General features: G+C 46.7%; 1 protein-coding gene across 1 annotated transcript in view; it reads left to right on the top strand.

Moving 5' to 3' along the window:
- The window catches only part of TGM3 (transglutaminase 3), a 41,933-nt gene extending 23,734 nt beyond the window's left edge, over positions 1-18,199 (top strand). Inside the window, exons 8-13 of the mRNA XM_043480322.1 lie at positions 5,054-5,157; positions 6,952-7,194; positions 10,794-11,102; positions 13,386-13,543; positions 17,047-17,180; positions 17,550-18,199. Of these exons, the coding sequence (XP_043336257.1) occupies positions 5,054-5,157; positions 6,952-7,194; positions 10,794-11,102; positions 13,386-13,543; positions 17,047-17,180; positions 17,550-17,697 (1,096 nt within the window). The 3' untranslated portion in view covers positions 17,698-18,199. The remainder of the gene's footprint in view (positions 1-5,053; positions 5,158-6,951; positions 7,195-10,793; positions 11,103-13,385; positions 13,544-17,046; positions 17,181-17,549) is intronic.
- The last annotated feature ends 1,020 nt before the right edge of the window (positions 18,200-19,219 follow it).

The raw sequence follows: 19,219 nt of genomic DNA, 5'->3' as shown, positions 1-19,219 counted from the left end.
ATCCAAGTTACTGTGAGCAAAGTGATGGCTTTCAAACAAGGGAGGAACCAGGATGTGCTTGTTATCTACTTTGTCTTAAATTCTTGCCTTGCAAATAAATATTCAAACATAGCTACTAACCTGTATATCTTTACCAACTCACCCTTCTCCTATGGTTCTCTGTCAGAAACAAAATGAATCTGAAATTTGGTGTCCTTACTGTTTTGTCTTCCTCTCTTGCCCTCTCACCCTTCTAAGATCATCTTCCCACACTCCTGCTTTCTCCTGGGTAAAATATAACCGATTTTAAGGACCCAAAAAAGATTTTGTGGGTCTGCCTGGAGATAATTTCTGTGATGACTTTTTTCCCCTACAACTGTAGGAAATCTCACAAAACATATAAAGAAGTAAAAATCATCTATAATCCTATTGTTCACATACTTTAAATGTTTGATAGTTTTCTATCCAATCTTTTATGAGTTGCTGTTTTTATAGAATTGGGATCATGCATTTTATAAGACTTGGGCACAAGACAGAGCATGTAATAGACACATCCTGCTTTTCCCCATACTTGGAAACCAACCACTTCATAGTTTTAAATCATGTGTTTTTGACTAAACAGGGTATTATGAACATTTTCCCAATGTCATTAATCTTCAAAAATAAGATTTTAAATGTATTATATTCCATTGAATGTTAAGCCATTATCTCTTTTCCCACTATAATAGTAAACTATTTCCTATTCCCTATGTTACCTATCTATTCCCCTTTTTTTCCTACTTTAAATAACACTATAACAAGCATTGTTATATGGAAATCTTGAGCACATCAGTGATTAGTCCCATGAGAAAGATTCCTAGAAGTGGTGTATCCTAGGTTAGAGAATGAACATTTTAAATGCTTATGACACCTATTGCTATTGCCTTCCAGAAATTTTGTAATGAGCTATGTTTCATTACAGTAGTGAGTAAGGGATTGCTTTCTTTCCACTCCTATCATTGGTTGATTTTTTTCATTATCTGTTTATTCACTTCTCATGGCCTTATCCCTTCTGTCTTGTTTTGGAACTGACTTTTTAGCTCTTCCCCTTTCCCCTGAAGAATCTAGCAGGGTCATAGTGCACCTGATAAGTACTTAGGAAGCTCTTCTAACTCCTGACAACTGTATAGTGTAGAACTCTGGTTCTGGTCCCCATGGAAAGGCTTGCAAGTTTCATCTTACAAAATGTAAAATGAAAACACTTTTTCCTGATTATAAAACAATAAAAAATAAATTAATGAGAGTCATAGTAATATAGCTACCCAAAGAAAAACACTAATAATATTATGAGTTAGAGCCTTCCAGACATTCATGCTGTTTATACTCACACACATTAGATGTATGTGTGTTGAGTAATAATTACCCAAATGGGACCAGATTAAATGGTCTCTTTTAGAACATTTAATATCTTCCTTTATCAATAAATTAAAATTGAGAGAGACAATATCGTTTGGTAGTTAAAAGCATGGACATTGCAGCACTTCTGCCTGGGTTAAAATCCAATGCTGCCTATTTACTGACTTTGAGAGTTTGAACAAGTCACTTCACTTCTCTATGCCTCAGTTTCCAGAATTGTTGAAAGAGGATAACACTTATTCCTATCTTCCCTTATAAGAACACTGTGAAGATTAAGACATAACACAGACAGTATTATTCTGTGTTGACACTTAACTGTGTTAGCTATTAGTGTTTATATAATATACATATTTTAAAATATTCATTTATTTTGTAATTAGAGCTTCCCAGGTGGTGCTAGTGGTAAAGAACTGCCTGCCAATGCAGAAGACTTCAGAGATGTGGGTTCAATCCCTGGGTTGGAAAAATCCCCTGGAGGAGGGCATAGCAACACACTCCAGTATTCTTGCCTGGAAAATCCCATGGACAGAAGAGCCTGGCAGGCTAAACTCCATGGGGTCACACAGAGTCGGACACGACTGAAACAACTTAACACACATATTTTGTAATTACAAAATTGTAGAAGTAATAAGTAATTTTCATTATAGAAAATGAAAACATTGCAGAAATAAATAATGTACAACTTAGTTCATATGCACCAAAATCTGTCCATATGCACAATACTTACACCAAACCATTACTTAAACTGTGATTATCTAAGATAATGGAATTATAAGGGACTCCCACTACTTTTTTTATGATGACTTTTTTCACAATTGTAAGAAATCTCAAGAATATATATTTTCTAAATCAAAATAGGTTCATCATATCAGTATATATTTTTATAAGCTTATGCATACACATACACACTCTTGTAATTTTTCTTACTTGGTGATATAATTTAGACATCTTTCTATGTAAATGCTAGATTGATTTTGCTCATTCTTTTGGACAGCTGCATGATATTCTGTTGGATGGTTGTGTCACAATATGTCTAACCATCTCCTTATTGGTAAACTTTTCCTCCATTATTTTTGCTATTACAAACAACACTTTAGTGAACATTTTCCCGTGTACATCTATGTGCATGAATGTGAGGGTTTTTATAGGAGAAATTTCTAGAAGTTGGATTACTGGTTCAGTGGGTATGTAGATTTTTAAAGGTTTTTCACACTGATTGCCAAATTGCCTTTCACAAATGTCATACACATTTAAACTCCCACCAGTAGTGTATGACAGTGCTTTTCCCACACAGCAATGGGCATCATCCTATGCTTTCATCTTTGTCAGTCTAATAGGGGTGATGATATCTCTTGGTCATTTTAATTTTTTATTGGAGGATAAATGCTCTACAATGTTATATTGTTTTCTGCCACACAACAACACAAATCAGCCTTAATTTTCTTTTAATTGTGGTGAAGTTAATACTATTTTCATATGTTCGGTGAACATTTTTATTGCTTATGAAAATTGCCTGCTCATTGTCCAACATTGGCATGCCTGACTTCTTTTGTGTCTTGTTGTTGTTTAGTTCCTAACTTTTTTGTAACACCAAGGACTGCAGCCAACCAGGTTAATCTCTTCATGGGATTTCCCAGGCAAGAATACTGGAGTGGGTAGCCATTTCCTTTTCCAGGGGATCTTCCTTACTCAGGGATCAAACCTGTATCTCCTGCATTGCAGATAGGAGAATCTGGCTTTATCACTGAGCCACCTGGGAACAGGTTCTTTTGTGACTTATTGATTTGTAAATACTTTATAATATTCATTATAGTAAGTCTCTGTCTAATATACATGTTGCATGTATTTTCCCTATTTTACTGATTTTTTTCAACCTTTTTTTCCTCTCTCTTCTTCAGACGGGATAATTTATACTGATCTGTCTTCAAGTTTACTCTTTCCTCTGTTATCTCTATTCTGCTAGTAAGCCATCCATTGAATTAATTTCAGATACTGGCCTTTTTTCCAGTTAAAATTTTCCATTTGGCTCTTTTTCTATATTTTCTATTTTTCTGCTAAGAGGTTCCCTCGTTTCATTTGTTGTGAGCATATTTTTCTTTATTCCATTGATCAAAATTATCAAAACTACTTTAAAGTCTTTACCCAATAATTCTAACATCCAGATTATCTAAGGGTTAATTTCTGTTGATTGTCTTTTGCCTTGAGGATAAGTGATATTTTTCTGGTTCTTTAGATGTTCATTAATTGGGGATTGTATCCTGGTCATTGGCTATGTCTTGATTCTGCATTTTGTCTTAGGAGCCTACCTGGGGTAGGCTCAAACTGCAAACTCTGTCTCACCTGTGTTGGGCAGGAGCCCAAGTTTCAGTTCATTTGTAAAATTTTTATCTGGACTGTTTGTGGTTTGCCTTGTATATGCCTAGCTCAGGGGTCACCCAGAAGCTTAGGCAGAGTTAATATACAAATCTGGGTTCCGCTTTCTGACTTTCCTTTCCAAGACTTCTCCCACACTCTCTAGTGATTCTGGTTAATCCAGGGTGTGTTTGTTTAACTCCTCAGGTCAGAAAGATGTGGACTGTCTGTTGGAATTTTTATTGCTCTGCATTGTACATCTACTGCAGCTGTCCTTAGGAACAAGGTCACCAAAGCACAACTTGCTCCATGCTAGTCTCTTCCTCAAAGTTTTGACACCCTTCCAAAATCCTCCTACTTTGCTTACTCTCAGATAGTTATCTTTTGTCAGTTTGTTGTTTTTGCACAAGAGACTATCTATTATGAGCTTATTCCTCCATGCTGGAAACAGAACTATAGTCTCTTTGTTTACTTGGTATATGAAAGCTTAATATTTTTACCTAGTCATATGTATCATTCTGAAGTTGGTTCTCTGCTTAAAACTATCTTTTCCACCTCATGAATATAAAAAAATTTTTTTTCAAGTTGAATAGAACTTGAATTTATGTCAGACTTACATTTTCTTCCAAGCTGGACCCAAAACTGCCAATGCTAATGTAGTTGTTGTGGGATTGGAGAGGAGGAGAATAGAGGGCAGAATAAAGAATGAAGAAAGCTTTGGATAACTATTTACAGCTGGTGAGGGAGGGGACCAATGACTGAGAACATGCAGATTGGAAGATGAGGGGCTCCACTGATGAAGAACATTTTAAGACTGGCATGTGCATATTCTTCTATTCAGACCTTAACCTCAGGGCTTTGTGGCTCTTAGCCAGACCTGTCACTCTTCTGTACCCCATTCATTTTCATCCCACATGAAATACAGTAGTGTACCCCAACAGGATGCACAAGAGAAAGCTGTGTGGGTTTGCTCGCTGGGTCTTGGCTCTAACCTAGATCCATTCTGCTCCTCAGAAAGGCAGTAGAACCTGGCGATTTTGGAGTTAGGCATAGCTGGGTCCACACTTTGACTTTGCATTGTTAGCTGCTTGACTTCTCTGAACCTCAGTTTCCCCTTTTATGAGATGAGCATAAAAGGAGTACCCATTTAACCTTGCTGTGAGAATTTAAGGAGACAGTGCTCGCCGAGGTCTAACACAATAACTGGCCCAGAGTAAACTCACTTGAGTACGAGGGCACTGCAGTGTCAGATCAGAGATGTGGGGCTTTGCCATTCCTGTACTGTGTGGCCTTGGCCAAGCTCCGCAGCGTATGGTTCTGTCTGCAGGAATTTCCACGTCTGGAATGAAGCCTGGTTTGTGCGGCCTGACCTGGGCCCTTCGTACAGTGGATGGCAGGTTCTGGACGCCACCCCGCAGGAGAGAAGCCAAGGTAACCAATCTTCTGTCAGCCGGCTGGTGCCCCTCTTCTCTGGGTTTGGCTCTAAGTCATGACCTCTCAGTCTTTACAATGGTGGAAAGCGGCACAGCAAGATCACCTAAATCTTCTCTGCCTTTGGAGGGCACAGAGAGGGATTAAAACAAAAATATTTTCAAAGTAGATTTTCCTCTTAATTGGCTTGGTTCAGGCTGCTATTTAAATGAATGACATCCCTGCTCCCACACAACTGCTGCAAAGGCCCTGGCCCATGCCTGACAATAGGGAAGGGAACGGTCCCCTGCTAACAGTGATTCTCCCACACAGCCTCTAGTAGCCCATCCCTCCCAGCACAGAAACCTTCCGTTTCCCTTTGCCTTGGGACTTAGCCCAGATTCCCTGGCTCAGCTCCAGGCCACTATGCTCACAGCCCCCAGCACCCCTCTCACCTTCCGGGTGTCCCCTGCCAGGCTGAGCTCTCCTTCTCTCAGGCTGGCCCCTCCCTGACCCTGTGTCCCCACCTCTTGCCACTCTCCCATCAGATCTTGGGCATTGGGCTCTCCAGGAACCCTTCCTCTTCCTTCCCTTGACCTCCAGAGCATTTTTGCTCATTATCTTCATTTTCACTTGTTTCTTTCAAACTTAGAAAAATTATAAAAGTCATATATGCACATGGTTAAAAAAAATTCAAATCATTTCAAAAGGACTTACAATCAAAATGAAGTCTTACCCCCCTCCCTTGCTGCAACATCTCTACCAGAAGCAATGAGGTTCAGGGAACTTGGGTGTGAGGAGGGTAACTTCCAGGTATTTTCTAGGCCACTATTCAAACTTCCCACTGCAACTCATTAGTGGTTATAAAATCAAGTTAATGGGTTGTGACCATTGTTTTAAGAAATGAAATAGAATAGCATGGAAAGGAGTGAGGAGAGGAAAGAAAAAGAAACTATCAGAGTGTATTGGATATTAAGAATAAGAATTGTCCTCTGGAATTTTTGTTTCAGGACCATATATGTGCCATGATGTAAAATCTTATTTCTAGAGATCATGGTAAAAAAAAAAAAAAAAAGCTGAAAGTCACTGTCACTGTTTCAGACTTATACAAGTGTGTGTGTTTGTTTTATAAACACAAATGGAATAATATTCTTCTATTCTGCTGTAACTTGCTTTTTATCATCTGGGCATTTCACAAAAGAAACTGTATCTGTGTATCTATACCTGCATCTACATCTATGTCCTTCCATCCACCCATCCATCTATGAATCTATCTACCTATCTGTCCATCTCTCTATGTATCCATGCACCTACCTGCCTATCTCTCTGAGCTAGCTACGCTGAGTGCTCAAGAAGGGAGGTGATGGTCAGGGCTTGGGAGCCCAAAGAAGCAGGACATCTCTGTAGGCTGGGTTTGCAGAGAAGTCTTCCAAAACAGGAGGGTGAGATTTAGGAAGAATACTTGCAGAGTAGAAAAGAGGCAGCCCTGAGCACGAGACACTCAGACTTTCCTCTTTAGGAAACAGACTAAGGGCAGGGGGATAGCACAAATTATGCACCTACAGAATGCGGGAGTGGGCCGTCTTCTGTGGAGCTGAAGTCTGAGCAGAGTGCTATTGCACAAGATAACAGTAGCCCCAGAGGGTCTTGCTGAGTGCCCAAAGAGGAGAGCAGACAGTCAGCGATGAAGGAGTTTGGGGTAGAGGCAGGGGAGCTGGGCGGTGGGAAGGGCCCCCAGAGGAACAGGCCATGAGCGGGCTGTTGCAGAGGGGCCTGGCTTTGGCATGCATCCAACCTCTGCACCCTGGCCCCCAGGGGTGTTCCAGTGCGGCCCTGCTTCGGTGATCGCTATCCGAGAGGGTAACGTGAACTGGGACTTCGACATGCCCTTCATCTTTGCGGAGGTCAATGCCGACCGCATCACATGGATCTATGAGTCAAATGGTGCCTTGAAGAAGAATTCCTCAGACACTCACAGCGTTGGCAAATACATCAGTACCAAGGCGGTGGGCAGCAACTCTCGCATGGATGTCACCGAAAAGTACAAGTATCCAGAAGGTAGGAGGGGCTTGGATGGGCTGTGCCACCCAGGGCCTGATGGTGGGAAGACAGCCTTGAGGCGGGAGAAGGAAAACTTGCTCATGCTCCTCCTGCTTTCTCAGCCAGCTGTGCCTGAATGTTAGGACTGCTCCCTGGCATCTAATGCCCAGTTCCCCAGACTGTTTCCTGTGGGGACAAAACCATCATAGGCAGACGCGGTGCCAGCAGAAGTGCGCTGAAGTGCTGAAGGACTCAGGCAGCTGTCAGTCTAGCTCATCTCCAGCTGTGTCCCTTTGCCAATTGCACCATTGGGATGACAGCCCCATGATTGAACATCACAGGGAGAAACATGGCCCCCACAGAAGACCCCCTAGGGGTCTCTGTCAGCCCACTCCCCTTGCCTCTAAGAAGCACAAGCAGGAAACATCCTCTGAAAAAAGAAATGGACGGTCCCCAGAGACATGGGGACTGCTTTGTCCACTTCAGTGGCCTCCCTGAAAGCCAGATGAGGTGGGGACACCTCCTACACCACGAGAACAATGCCTGAGTCCCTAAGATCATCAGCATCCACTTGAGTACTGATCCCCTTAAAGTCACCTAGAAGCCTAGTTGGTAGGAGGCCACCTTTAACACAAATTACATGTGTTGCTGTTTCAGAAGTTGCTTTCAGTGTTAGCAAATTAATACCTCTGAGGAATCTCAATAGTGACAAAATTCTACATTTGAAGGTGATGTTCATTTTAGAAATAGGCCAAAGTGAATTAACGCTTGCTCTAGCAGGCCAGTCACTCCTTAATGGGATCGATGTGTCATTCTAAACGCTTTGAAATAGTTGCTTTAGCGGGTCCTCACTGCCGATTCTGAGGTGTCAAGAAAAGTGTTCTCGAGAAGGTACCCATGTGCACCCTAAAGTAAACCCCACAACTCGGTGCCCTGGATGGCTGCTGCTGCTGGCTGCCATATACAAAAGAGGGAAGCTGAGCGGGGGGGTAGGCTCCAAGTCCAGGGGATGAGCTGCTGGGTGTGGGTCCTTTGCAGGCACCAGAGTAATGAGATTGGTGCTTTCCATTAGACCCCAGTGTACCTCTGCAGCCCATTCCTCCCACTGGGGTCACATGGCCTTTCTCTCAGTCAGCAAGCATGTACTGAAACCTCCCCGAGTGCCCATTCATGCTCAGCTCCAGGAGGCTAGGAAGCACCCTGTAGATGGGCGCCTGCCCCTCCAGAGCTCACAGGCCGGGGGTCAGGCGTGAGTGTGACAAGCATTCTCAACAGTGTTCTGATGTAGAAACAAGGGTAGGGGCCAAGGAGCGGATAACCCCGGGCAAGAGGTGAACTCTGCCCTACCCCTTATAGCTGTGTAACCTCAAGCACAGTTCTTAGCATCTCTGATCCCTCACTTCCTCACCTGTAAAATGAGAAGAGCAAGGCCTCTCTTCAAGGGGATTTAAATGAGCTAGTATATAGACAGTATCAAGGGCAGTGCCTGGCCCATAGTGAGGACTTAATAAATAGTGATGGTTTTTATCAACTTGAACATCTGCAGCCTCATCGGAATGACCTCCCAAAGGGATTTTTGAAACACACTGCCTATACAGTTGTGTGATGCTGTGGGGCACCTTATCTGAGTGTCACACCTTAATTCCACTTCTTGGGGGCTCTGACTGTCCCAGCCAAACCTCCTGAGCAATGAGGAGGGACCACAGCCAGGTGGAGGAATCCCTGCTGGACCCCTGGCAATGGCCCAGCCCCTGGGTGACAGCAGGACTGATCACCCCACCTGTTGTTGCCCAGCCTCCCTTACCTAATGATGCTAGCTTGTGTCTGATGGCCGCAGGGAGGAAAAGCCCATAAAATGGGTTGCTAAGCATTTGCGCAACAGCAACACCAAAGGAAAAAACAGTAGCAGGAAGCTTAGTCTTGAGTAAGCCTGGCAGGTGACCTATATAGGTGTCTAGGCTCTGAGACTCATTGTGCAAACACAACTGCTTCGAGGTTCTGGGCACAGAGGCTCAGCTCCCTGCTCAACCGTCAGACCTGGGTGTGGATTTACAGCTCGGCTAGAGAATGGGAAGGCACCGAAAGGAACCCAGCCCACCAGGAGCTATCAACTTGGGTAATTTGGCTGCCTGTCTTCTTTTCAGCAGGATGTGTGGGAGGAACTACTAGACTTCAGGTCTAGACTTCTGGGGACTAGCCCTCTTTCCACCCCTAATTCTCAGATTACCAACTACTTGGACCAGACACTCCCCTTTAGGACCTTAACTCTAACGTGATGTGCTTAGGTGTCTTTGGGGTCTCTGCCAGTTGTTACATGTAACTTATAGGAAAGATTTCACTAAATGATAAAGTGCTTCTAATAAGTCATCTTAAAATTTCACAGGTTTGTTGGGGAGGTTAGGGGCAGGAGCGTAAATGGTCATTCTTCTTTGTGTTTCTCTGTCCATGTTACTGGAAGGTCAATATCTTCTCCTTGTTAGTGGATCTATCTTCTGGTCAAGGTAAGGAGACTTATGTGCACTGTGTGGTCTACCCTGACTCCAAGAGGCTTGGAGTTGGTTATCAGCTCTTTGTGCCCCAAGAGCCGTGATTTTTCGGCCATAATCTTGGCCATTTTCTGGGGACTATTTATAGTATCACATTCAGCAGCACCCACAGCAAAGGCTGAACCCATCCTGCGGTTCAGCCTCTGTGTTTTTGAAACCTGAACTCTCTCAACAGTTAAACTAGTCGTAACCTGGAACCATACCAACTGTGGGAAGTTCTTGTCAACTGACATAGACAAAAGTTCCACTCTCCAATTCCCAAAGCATCATTAGAAATAAAGCAGAATAACATAATAAAGTGGTTTGGAATTTTTTTCAGTGAGGTAATTCTAAATCATAGTTTTTTCACTTATGAACTCATTCTAACTTTTTTAAGCTCAGACTTGTTATTTTTTTAAATTATCAGTTTGTTCTTTGGGCTTCCCTGGTGGCTCAGATGGTAAAGAATCTGCCTGCAATGCAGGAGACCTGGGTTCAATCTCTGGGTCAGGAAGATCCTCTGGAGAAAGGAATGGCTACCCACTCCAGTGTTCTTGCCTGGAGAATTCCATAGACAGAGGAGCCTGGTGGGCTACAGTCCATGGTTGCAAAGAGTCAGACATAATGACTGAGCGACTAACACCCACTTTGTTCTTTAAGTCTCACAAAGGACTTTTTATTAAAAGAAAGAAAGGAGGGAAGGAGGAAGGAATGAAGGGAGGGAGAGATGGAGAGAGTGAAGGAAGGATGGGATCTAACCTAATTAACCTAAGCAAAATATCAAGCTAGGTATTTTATGCAACTTTCCCTATAGCTCGATGGAAATTTGAGCTGATTGGAAGAGTTGGGCTGTGAGTTAAGGAGAATGAAATGGAGACCTGGGGGAGGTCAGACACCTGCTTGGAGGTCAGACACATGTTAAGGAGGGTGAAATGGGGACCTGGAGGAGGTCAGACACTTGCTTGGATTAGAATCATTGTGCAAGCCGCAGAACCACTGTTAGTTCCAGGCCACCTTTCCAGGCAGGGCACTGTTCTTTGTTCACATTGCCACCACATCTCTGAGATACTTCTCTGTTTTCCCACCACACAGGTTCCAGCCAGGAAAGACAAGTATTTGAAAAGGCTTTGGGGAAGCTTAAACCCAGAGCGTCATTTAGCGCAACATCTGCAAGCAGCCTGGCAAGAGAGGAACGGGAGCCTAGCATATCTGGGAAGTTCAAGATCGCTGGTGTACTGGCAGTGGGCAAAGAAGTCAACCTGATCCTAATGCTCAAAAACCTAACAAGTGATACCAAGACAGTGACGGTGAATATGACAGCCTGGACCATCGTCTATAATGGCACACTTGTACACGAGGTGTGGAAGGACTCTGTCACTAAATCCCTGAATCCTGAAGAAGGTAATGCAACCTGTAGGCTGCTGGGATGCCACATATTCATGGTAGCTGGTATTCTCTTGGGGTTGGAGCATTCCTATTGGAACCAAATCAACTGATTAAGGAAGGAAACAGCACCTGGTGAGCAGTACAAGTGGGGGTGGTGCCAACCAAAATACTTTCATGCCCTGGAGGAAAAAGGAGGAAGACATTGGCAGTTAATAGGCAAACCACAATATCCCTCACATACCATTTTGCCCAGTGTGCAGAGCGCTTCCTTATATGCTCTTATGTACTATCACATTTGACCTTCTACAAGGACAGATTTCAGCATTCCTTTTACAGAGCCAGAAACTGAGGCTTGGAGAGATTGTGATTCCCTTAAAAGATTAAGTGTCATGGCTAGTAGGTGGCAATGCCAGATCCTGGTCCTAGACTTCCTAACATGAAATCCAGTGCCACCACCCATTTTCTAGGTTTTACTGCTGCGACCCCTTCCCCTTTCCAGCTCCCAGCCTACCTTAGCCCCATCCCACAATGAATCACTTTCCGGGACCCTAGAAGGGTTGCAATATACCATGAGGGCTTGAATTCCCACCAGTGTTTCCCCCACAGCTCCAGTGGGTGGGTGAAGGTTCTTGATTTCCAGCGACAGTGATGGGTTTTCTTGGAGGCCTGAGCCTCTGGGAGGAAGAGTGAGTTGGTTCTCCTGGGTAGCACAGATGGGAGGGGAACGAGGTGGAGCAGAGAGAGGCTCGGGCTGTGAAAGGATTAGAAGGCAGGTGTGCCCTGTAAAATCCTTCAAGCTGTTATGAAAAGCCTGGACTTAACAAAGCAGATTAATAAGGGTGGGGTGGCTATTTGCTTCACATAAGGAACTAATAAAAACTGATTACTTATACAGCCCATCTTGAAAAAATTTTGTCTACAGAGAAACTGAGAGGTATCACACCTGTCAGGAGGCAGCATCCCCTAGCAACCTGTCTTCTGGCAGAACTGAGCAGAAATCTTCCTTATAACAAAAGTACCCAGCTGGCTGTTATTTACCTTCAAAGCTCAAGGGAAGAGCTATTTTTGTAGGCCAAAAATAAGTTATGTGAGGGAAATGCTTTTTAAAAATCTGTACTTCTACAAGAGGCAATAGAGTTAAATGGGAAGGCAGGAGGAGGCAGGCAAAATGGTCTTGGAGTCCTGACATCATCACCTACTCTCTGGATGACTGTTAAGTCTCCCTCCTTTCCTGAGCCTCAGGGTTCACTGGCCAAGGGAGCTGGACCAGCAGATGCCAGGGGCTGTCGTCTCCGTATTTGGGGCAGGCTGGGTAAATCCCTCCAGTGCTAAAAGCTGAGACAGCTCCCTCATTTCAGCCTCACCTCAAGGAGTGTGTGACCTGTAGGTGCCGGGCACCCCCTGACCACCTAGCATGACTGCATGAGGGAGGGGGAGAGCACCCAGAGGCAGGCGAGGCCCCCGGTTGCTTGCCCAGTGAGTCAGAGAGGGGTCTTGAGGCTTGGGGAGGAGCCAGAGAAAAGGAGAAAAGCTGGGGAAGGCCTTTCCATCTGAGGGGAGCTTGTGACTCAGTGCATGGAGGTGGTAAGCACCTGTGTTGTCAAAAGGACAATGAGAAGTGTGGGAAGGAACAGTCTTTTGAGGAAGAGGTTGACACAGGACCATACTGAGGGGTCTGAACTTTATTCCTGAGGCAGTGAGGGACCACAGGAGATTTTTCAGGTGACACAGAAGAAGAGTGACATGATTTGGGGGAAAAGTGCTTCTAAAGCCCACCTGACTGGTGCGTGTGGGTGACTTGGAAGCAGGAGAGACCAGAAGTAGGGTGGTGGTTCAGATGCTGTTGCAATAGGATCCCAGGCTATACGGTCACCTGAGAGGACCGAGCTCCTATGTAGCCAGCCCCTGGCTTCCCTTGCTAGTTATTATCATGTTGTCATCATTACTGTTTTCCGTATTGGGCAATGAGTTAATACTCATATTCTTCCCTGCCCCTTAGATGGAAATTTGCCCTCTGATATTTACCAGGACAGGGAGGAAGCCTGAGGGAGGAAATCCTGAGGGAGGATTCCTCCTGGAATCCACCTAGCCAGCCAGCTTCTTGGTCTCAGGGCCCCCCCTCTGCAGCTGGTATGAAGCAGGTGGGTGTTCCCCCAGGGCCCGGCAGGGAGGACTCAGGCAAGCCTGGGCTCCAGGTGCTCCCGGCCAGCCCACACTGGCTCAGCTTGGCATCAGCTTTTAAGGTTTCAGAAGCCAACCCCACCCCCTCTCACCCTGCTCCCTGGTTTCTTCTTCCAGAAATAGAGCACCCTGTAAAGATCACATATGCTCAGTACGAGAAGTACCTGAAGGCGGACAACATGATCCGGACCACAGCCGTGTGCCAGGTCACCGACGAACCTGAGGTGGTGGTGGAGAGGGATGTCATCCTGGACAACCCCACCCTGACCCTCGAGGTAAAGGGATGCTGAAGGGGCACTGCTCTGTGCTAGCCCAGCCCTCCCAGACCACAGGGAAAGCCCTCTCTGCTGACAGGCCAAGCACAGGGTCCAGCTTGGCTCCAGCCTCTGCCAAAAGATCAGCCAAGAGTTCTGCTCAGAGCAATGTCCTTGGGAAATCCCAGTGGTCCAGTGGTTAGGACTCCACGCTGTCACTGCCAAGGGTGCAGGTTCAATCCCCAGTTAAGGAACTAAGATCCTGCCAGTGGCGCAGCACAGCATGTCCTTGCTCCCTCTCTGGAAGGATCCATGGGCATGTTGCCCTGCGGCTTCTTTGGTTGCAGCTCTAGACCCACTGGGGATGCCAGCTGAGGAGCAGCTGGAGGGCTCTTCAGCTCACTTGCTCTGAACATCTGCTGTGTCCTGGGCTGTGCCAGACTCAGGAATCACAAAAGATCTCAAGAGCTGGGTCCTGCTTTCAGGGAACCCACAGCCCAGCCCCCAGACACATTTGTAGAGCAAATCAGAAATGGGCATAACTCACATGCATCTCTTGACTCTAGACCCCAGAGTTACAGAATTGTAGACTCTTAGAAACCTGGTCTTAAGCTCTCATGCCCTTCCATTTCACACATGAGTAAACTGAGACCCAGAGAGAAAGGAATTGCCAAATCCTGCCAGAGCAAGGGCTAGACCTCAGGCCCTTTCCAAGACATCTGGCCAATCCATACCCAGCAGCAGCATCTCCCCAGTAGTTGACAATGAGGATGCCTCATTTTTTTGGCTGCAGGCTCTGCTCCCAGGCTCCCTCTCAGGAACGCAGGCATACGGGCTCTCACAGGTCTGTGAGAGGCACTTGAGACCACTCTGTCCCTTCCTCAGCACTGGTGCTGGAAGTACGGGGCTGACTCCAAGCCTATCGCTACCCACACCAACCTCAGCCCAGGGTGGAGGCAGCCAGAGCCAGACAGCCCAAATCTAGGGATGACGGCCTGGCAGGCAAGGACAGGCAGATGAATGGATGAGGAAGATGGGGTCTTCCCTGGGGACCCCATAGAGAGCTTCATGGGTTAGACTCCTCACAAGTCTGCTGCACCATCTGCCCCAGAAGTCTAGACAGCAATTGCCTTTTTTGTTGTTGTTGTTCCATCACAATGTCACTAGAATCCCTAGCCCCAGACTTCTAGAGTAACTTGTGACTGCCTTCGTTCCACCCTCCCTAAGCTACACCCCAGCTTCAGGGATTCCTGATGTCAGACAGATGGCAGGGGGACCCAGGGCCTGCTCCTTGACACTAGCCCGAAATAGAGCTCTCTCATTGTCCTGGTTAGTCTGGACTGTGCTTCAGAATGGGGGCCAGAGTGATCTACCATCTCCAAGGTTAGGGAGAGGGAGCCACCCCCGTTCTAGGCCCATCACGGTGATTGTGAAACAGAAAGAGGCCCCTCCACCAGCAGGACCAGAACAGAGCATCTGGGCTCCAGGCTTGCCTTCTGTCCCACCCACCTAGTTTTCATCCACGATTGTAGAAGCCTCTCCGGTTTCCTAGGGTGTTTCCAAGAATCGTGCCCCATCCCTGTAGAATGACAGGGAGCAAGTGCCGTTTGCCATTTTTGAGGCTATGAAATGAAACATTCAGGGTGAAAGTTATCAGTGTTTGATAAAGTTAGTTTCTCCCCCATTATATTTCCTTATCCAGTATCCTCAAACTTGCTTATAGCTTTCTCTTTTTTTCAAAAATTTGCTCTACATCTTTTAGATGTCCATATCAAATCAGCTTCATCTTTCAAGAGAACGTTAACATCTTTTAAAAGGAAATCAGAATACACACAGCCTGGGAATTATTTAATCCTTTTTAAAAATATCTGCTCTTTCTTCTTTCAGACATCTTTGTATGAATTTGCTCTTAGCACAACTTCTCCTTTACTTTAGCCTTCAGAGAATCAAGATGATCTAATCTTGACTGAATGAATTAATGCAGAGCTGACTCAGAGCAGGGCACATGGGTGATCTGTATGAAAAGATAATAATTTGGGCAACACCCTATTGTCTTATTTATGATTGGGAGTAGGCATTGAGGACTTTAGAACCAGATCATACAATCTGAACTATATTTCAAAGGCTGAGGTCCTTCACATTGGCCCATGACCTACTGACAATATCAGACACAGGTTTCTGGGGTGGCTCCTATCCTCTTCTTTGGGTGTATTTATAGATTTAGGTCAATAGGACAGAGTGCTAAGCAGCCATAAAGAAAGGAAAATAAATATAGGAAAATCTCAAATTGAATATCAGTGTGAAAAAATATGGCAACATTTATATATATTCTTGGGTCCCAATGGCATAAAATTATGCTTCACCCTTCAGATCATGTCATACACCTAGTGAGTTCCATGGGAGAAATTGTGGTATAGACCATGGTCTCTAAAACATTTCAATTATGCACAAATTTATTGGCAGGCATTGCAAAGTCTAGCAAGAAGAGAAAACGGCTCTGGAACCAGAAATCTCTCAGTTATTGGGTCAATCTGAACTGCAGGTTTATTACTATAAACGGGTTGTAGGAAGAATTGGTGGCAAGAAAAAGGAAAGCCAGATGAACAAAAAGCAGCTGCCTCTGCTGCTGCTGCTAAGTCACTTCAGTCGTGTCCAACTCTAAGTGACCCCATAGACGGCAGCCCACCAGGCTCCCCCATCCCTGGGATTCTCCAGGCAAGAACACTGAAGTGGGTTGCCATTTCCTTCTCCAATGCATGAAAGTGAAAGTGAAAGTGAAGTCGCTCAGTCGTGTCTGACTCTTCGCAACCCCATGGACTGCAGCCCACCAGGCTCCTCCGTCCATGGGATTTTCCAGACAAGAGTACTGGAGTGGGGTGCCACTGCCTTCTCCACAGCTACCTCTAGGGATCCTCAAAAGAAAAATCTACCTGTCACCTAGTTTCAGTTTCTGTTTCCAAAACACTTTTCTCTGCATCCATGATCTCATTTGTTCCTTTCTAGTCCAAGGAAGGAGGAGGGGAGGGATGAGCCCTCTTTATCAGGGAGGGAGTCAAGGCCCAGGGAGGTGATGCATCTGCTCAGGCTTGGCTGCTTCTCAGCAGGAGTGCAAGCTTTCATCTTTGGGACCAAACAAATAGTCCAGGTTGCTTCTCTGACCAGCCCCTGATAAAGGGCCCTGTGCAGACCACATGTCTGGGAAGTGGGGGCTGCCCTTCCCGAGATGAAATGAGAAAAGGCCTCAGAACCCAGCTGGGAACTTAAGTGCTTTCAGCTGCTGCAACCTGACGCCTCTCCCTCCGGGCTTGGGTGTCCTGTCTGTAGCCTGGGGATGACAGCAATTTCTTAGGGACCCCCTGCCTGGATGGCACTGGCACTTAGGAGGACTAAACCAAATGGTCCTCCCTTCCTTTGTCCCCAGCGATATCTTTCCCATGACCAAGTCTCAGGCACCACCCCATCGGCTTTCAAGGGCAGATGAGACGAGCAGTCTGGCCTGACCCTGTCAAGCCCTCTCCCCGCAGGTGCTGGACGAGGCCCGGGTGCAAAAGCCCGTGAACGTGCAGATGCTCTTTTCCAACCCACTGGATGAGCCGGTGAAGGACTGCGTGCTGATGGTGGAGGGCAGCGGCCTGCTCCTGGGCAGCCTCAAGATCGAGTGAGTCCCACACTGAGGGGCTGGTAGGGGATGGTGGGAGGGGGTCAGAGGGATCTCCCCGGAGCCCCAGGCAGGGTAGACAGAACTCTGCTAGCCTCTGAACTTGGGAATCTGCCCATAGGGATGCACACTTGCATTTGGTTTAGGGGTTCACCAAACTTGATCTCAAAAGAAGTACAGGCCTTCAGTGCTTGGAGCTGGTCCTTCTATCTGGGAGCTCATGGGACCCCTACCTTCCCTTGCTGAGGGGGTCCCAGGGCTGAAAGGGCTCAATGACCCAGGGTGGCAGCTAGAGGGAGTTGAAGGAGCAGTGACCTTGACCAGAGCAGGACTTGAGGCCTCACACTGACTCCTGCCCTTCCCTATCAGCGTGCCAGCCCTGCGCCCCAAAGAGCGGTCCCGCGTGCGTTTTGAGATCCTGCCCACCCGGAGTGGCACCAAGCAGCTGCTTGCCAACTTCTCCTGCAACAAGTTCCCCGCAATCAAGGCCATGCTGTCCGTTGATGTGGCTGAGTGAAGGGCCCGGGTGGCCCCATACAAACTTGGGAACACGGAGCAGGCAGGACTTGCCTGTGGAGTGAGCCCCTGCCATAATCATTGTCAAGCCTGGGAAACACTCCATCCCCCAAGGCGGCCTGGATCCAGAACTCCAGCCTCCAGCACACACCCCTTCCCTCGCTCCCAGGCTGGGCTGGTTCCATCCTGGCCCATCACTTGATCACTTTTGCACGTTCCCTGAGCTTCTCCCCGATGCTGCCTGGTGTGTGAGCCCCATGGCCCTGCTCAGCCCTTATGCCCTCAATGTTGTGGGCACAGAGTGGCACCTGACCCAGCGACTCTCCAAGTGGATCCTGGGGGAGAAGATGGTCTGGACTGTTTGCTGATCCCCAGCCTGCAGTTGGCACTTTCCTGCTCCTCCCCTAGGTCACTGTGGAGGTGGGGGGGGATGATGGTTAGCCATCCATTGTGACACTCACAACTGCCCTCAAAATAAATGTTAAAAAGAGTGTGATCACACAGCACTGACTCTACAAGACTGCTGCTTTGCCTAAGGTGGTGGAGAAGGAGACAGTGGGGCTGGGGCCATATCCTTCTGGAGGAGGGATGGCATTGGGGAAGCTGTGCTCTCCACGTTCCAATATCCAAAAGGAGTGGGCTGGTTCCCTGTGGTTCCAGGTGCAAAACTAGGGAGACATTTCAAATCAGTTTAGGAAACTGCACTAAGATGATGCCCAAAAATAGATTGACTGCCGTGGGAGGGAGTGACTTGTCTAGGCAGGTTCAGACATTGTGGAGCGAAGGGAACCCTTCCAGGACCCTCTACAGGCATCAGAGTGAGAAGAGACTTCAGTCTCCACTGGAACCTTCTACAGAGCAGCTGTGGGTGATGGCCCAGCCTCTGCTCACACTGGGCTCACGCCAACTTGTGCCACATACCTCCTCTTGCAGCCAAAGCAAGCTAACTCCACGGGAACCTTCTCTGCCTTCACACATGCTCTCATGGTTCCTTAGTCTGTGCCCCTTGAAATCGCCCCAAGCAGATCCCATAGTCTTCCATCACCGGTGGTGACTAACCTCATTTTGGCGATCATGCCTCACTGGTGGGACATAAGGGACCAGTCCCATCTAAACAGAAGCTTCAGGCTCACATCCAGCTCAGGGTTCCTTCCCTATGCTCAACTCAACCCTGACCCAGGCTTGCAGGAGGCACTGTCCATGCCCTCCTCTTACTTCCTCCTTCTTCTTTTGTTGCTTGATCCATTAGAGTTGGAGCAGGGAGAGAGGAAATTTAGAGAAAAACCATAAAGTTCCACTTCACTGGTGCTGATGCAGTATGACCATGGAAGCCCAGCGCATGGCTGGTGTGTAAATGCAGGCTTTCTGCACTGTGTCCCTCCAGATTTGGGCCCCCAGAGTTCTCCCCTACCTCTAGCTGCACTGGAAGTGTGGTCCTATAGTGATGGCTTGAGGCCCGTTCCGTTCGTGGGCTCTACTGCTCTGCCCTAGCTGCCTCCTCTCCCCCTTCTCATCTCAACCTG

This window comes from Cervus canadensis, chromosome 10, assembly GCF_019320065.1.
Source record: "Cervus canadensis isolate Bull #8, Minnesota chromosome 10, ASM1932006v1, whole genome shotgun sequence".
NCBI lineage: Eukaryota > Metazoa > Chordata > Mammalia > Artiodactyla > Cervidae > Cervus > Cervus canadensis.
The sequence above is the reverse complement of the archived record's forward strand: the minus strand, read 5'-3'. Positions and strand labels throughout refer to the sequence as shown.